At 62.2% G+C, this 1,229-nt stretch overlaps 1 protein-coding gene across 1 annotated transcript in view; it reads left to right on the forward strand.

Moving 5' to 3' along the window:
* Window positions 1–664: 664 nt before the first annotated feature.
* Window positions 665–1,229, forward strand: part of CHC_T00006360001 (hypothetical protein) — a 2,722-nt gene continuing 2,157 nt past the window's right edge. The window contains exon 1 of the mRNA XM_005718716.1: window positions 665–1,229. This exon is cut by the window's right edge and continues 2,123 nt beyond it. Within this exon, the coding sequence (XP_005718773.1) occupies window positions 665–1,229 (565 nt within the window).

The raw sequence follows: 1,229 nt of genomic DNA on the forward strand, positions 1-1,229 counted from the left end.
TTCCGATTTTCTCTTTTGTTGTTTTGAGTCGCGATCGTCCACCTTGCCAGCCCGGTTATAGCACACGCGCCACGTAGCACCGTGCTACGTGGACTTGGGGCCGTCGCCGGCATGGCATGCTGTGGCAGTGGGATTTCAGGGCCTCCTACTCACTGTACCCAAGGGTACTGTAGGCCACCATCCTAGAGGCCTGTCCGTTGTCACTTTAATCAACCCTTTGTTTTTTCTCCCTCTTGGAAATGGATACGACCTTCCGAGCCCTTGCGATGTCCATGCAGTCAGCATGGACATCGCGACGGCATGGCGTTCTACGGCCATGGCATGTCGGCGATTTTTTCTTCCCGGGAGATACTCGGCAGATTTGCCCTCTGGCAGCGTAAATTACAGGCGCATCGCGCGCGGAGATTATCGTTACGCTTGCCGAAGGTCCCAATCAGCTGTCGAGCTTGCGTGGAAAAGGGTGAGTCCTATACAGCCCTGTATGGATAATTGTAGGGGTCTTCAGGCGTTTGTCATACTGTACTAGGATTGTACTGTAATTCGTGAGTCCCATCTGCTGGCAGATGGTGCCACCGTGGCACCACCAGCCGGAGGGCCGACGCACGCATCTTACACGTGGCGACGTACCCACGTGGAAACGTGTATAGCGTTCCGCACGATGGACATGCCCAGGCGCCGAACCGTCCATGTGAACCGGCGTCCTTCCGCGCGCAGCGATCAGCCGCAAATATCTCCGCTCGCGCCGCACCCTGTAGTAAACTGTAGTAAAGTTACAGCGCGAGGCGTCGCGCGCCTCACCCTGTACCCTGGTGTACCCTTGGGTAACATTACATACAACACGCGTCATCCGTTGCCCTCGCTGCATTCGATCTGCGCGCGCGCCGCAGCCGCAAACCCCCGCGCCCCGCACGGCCACCTATCCCACCGCCCCGCCCACACACATCTGCCGCGCGCCCAACCCGCGCCGAGCACCTTGCCAAGTGTCACGCGCCGCGCCGCCCCACGCCCGACCCGCGCCCCAGATTTTTCCGCATCCCCGTCTCCTTACAGCGCCCTTACACGAGCCGCCTCCCGCACATACCGCAGCACCTCCGCACCTCCCCCTCACGCTCAGCCGCTCAGCCGCTCAGCCGCTCACCCCGCCCCCCGCCCCCCCGCTGCCACCGAGCTCGCGCCCCGCCTCCACCATGACCGCCTTCATCCCCGCGCTGCCGGGCGCGCTGCGCGCG

Source organism: Chondrus crispus, genomic scaffold, assembly GCF_000350225.1.
Source record: "Chondrus crispus Stackhouse genomic scaffold, scaffold_40, whole genome shotgun sequence".
NCBI lineage: Eukaryota > Rhodophyta > Florideophyceae > Gigartinales > Gigartinaceae > Chondrus > Chondrus crispus.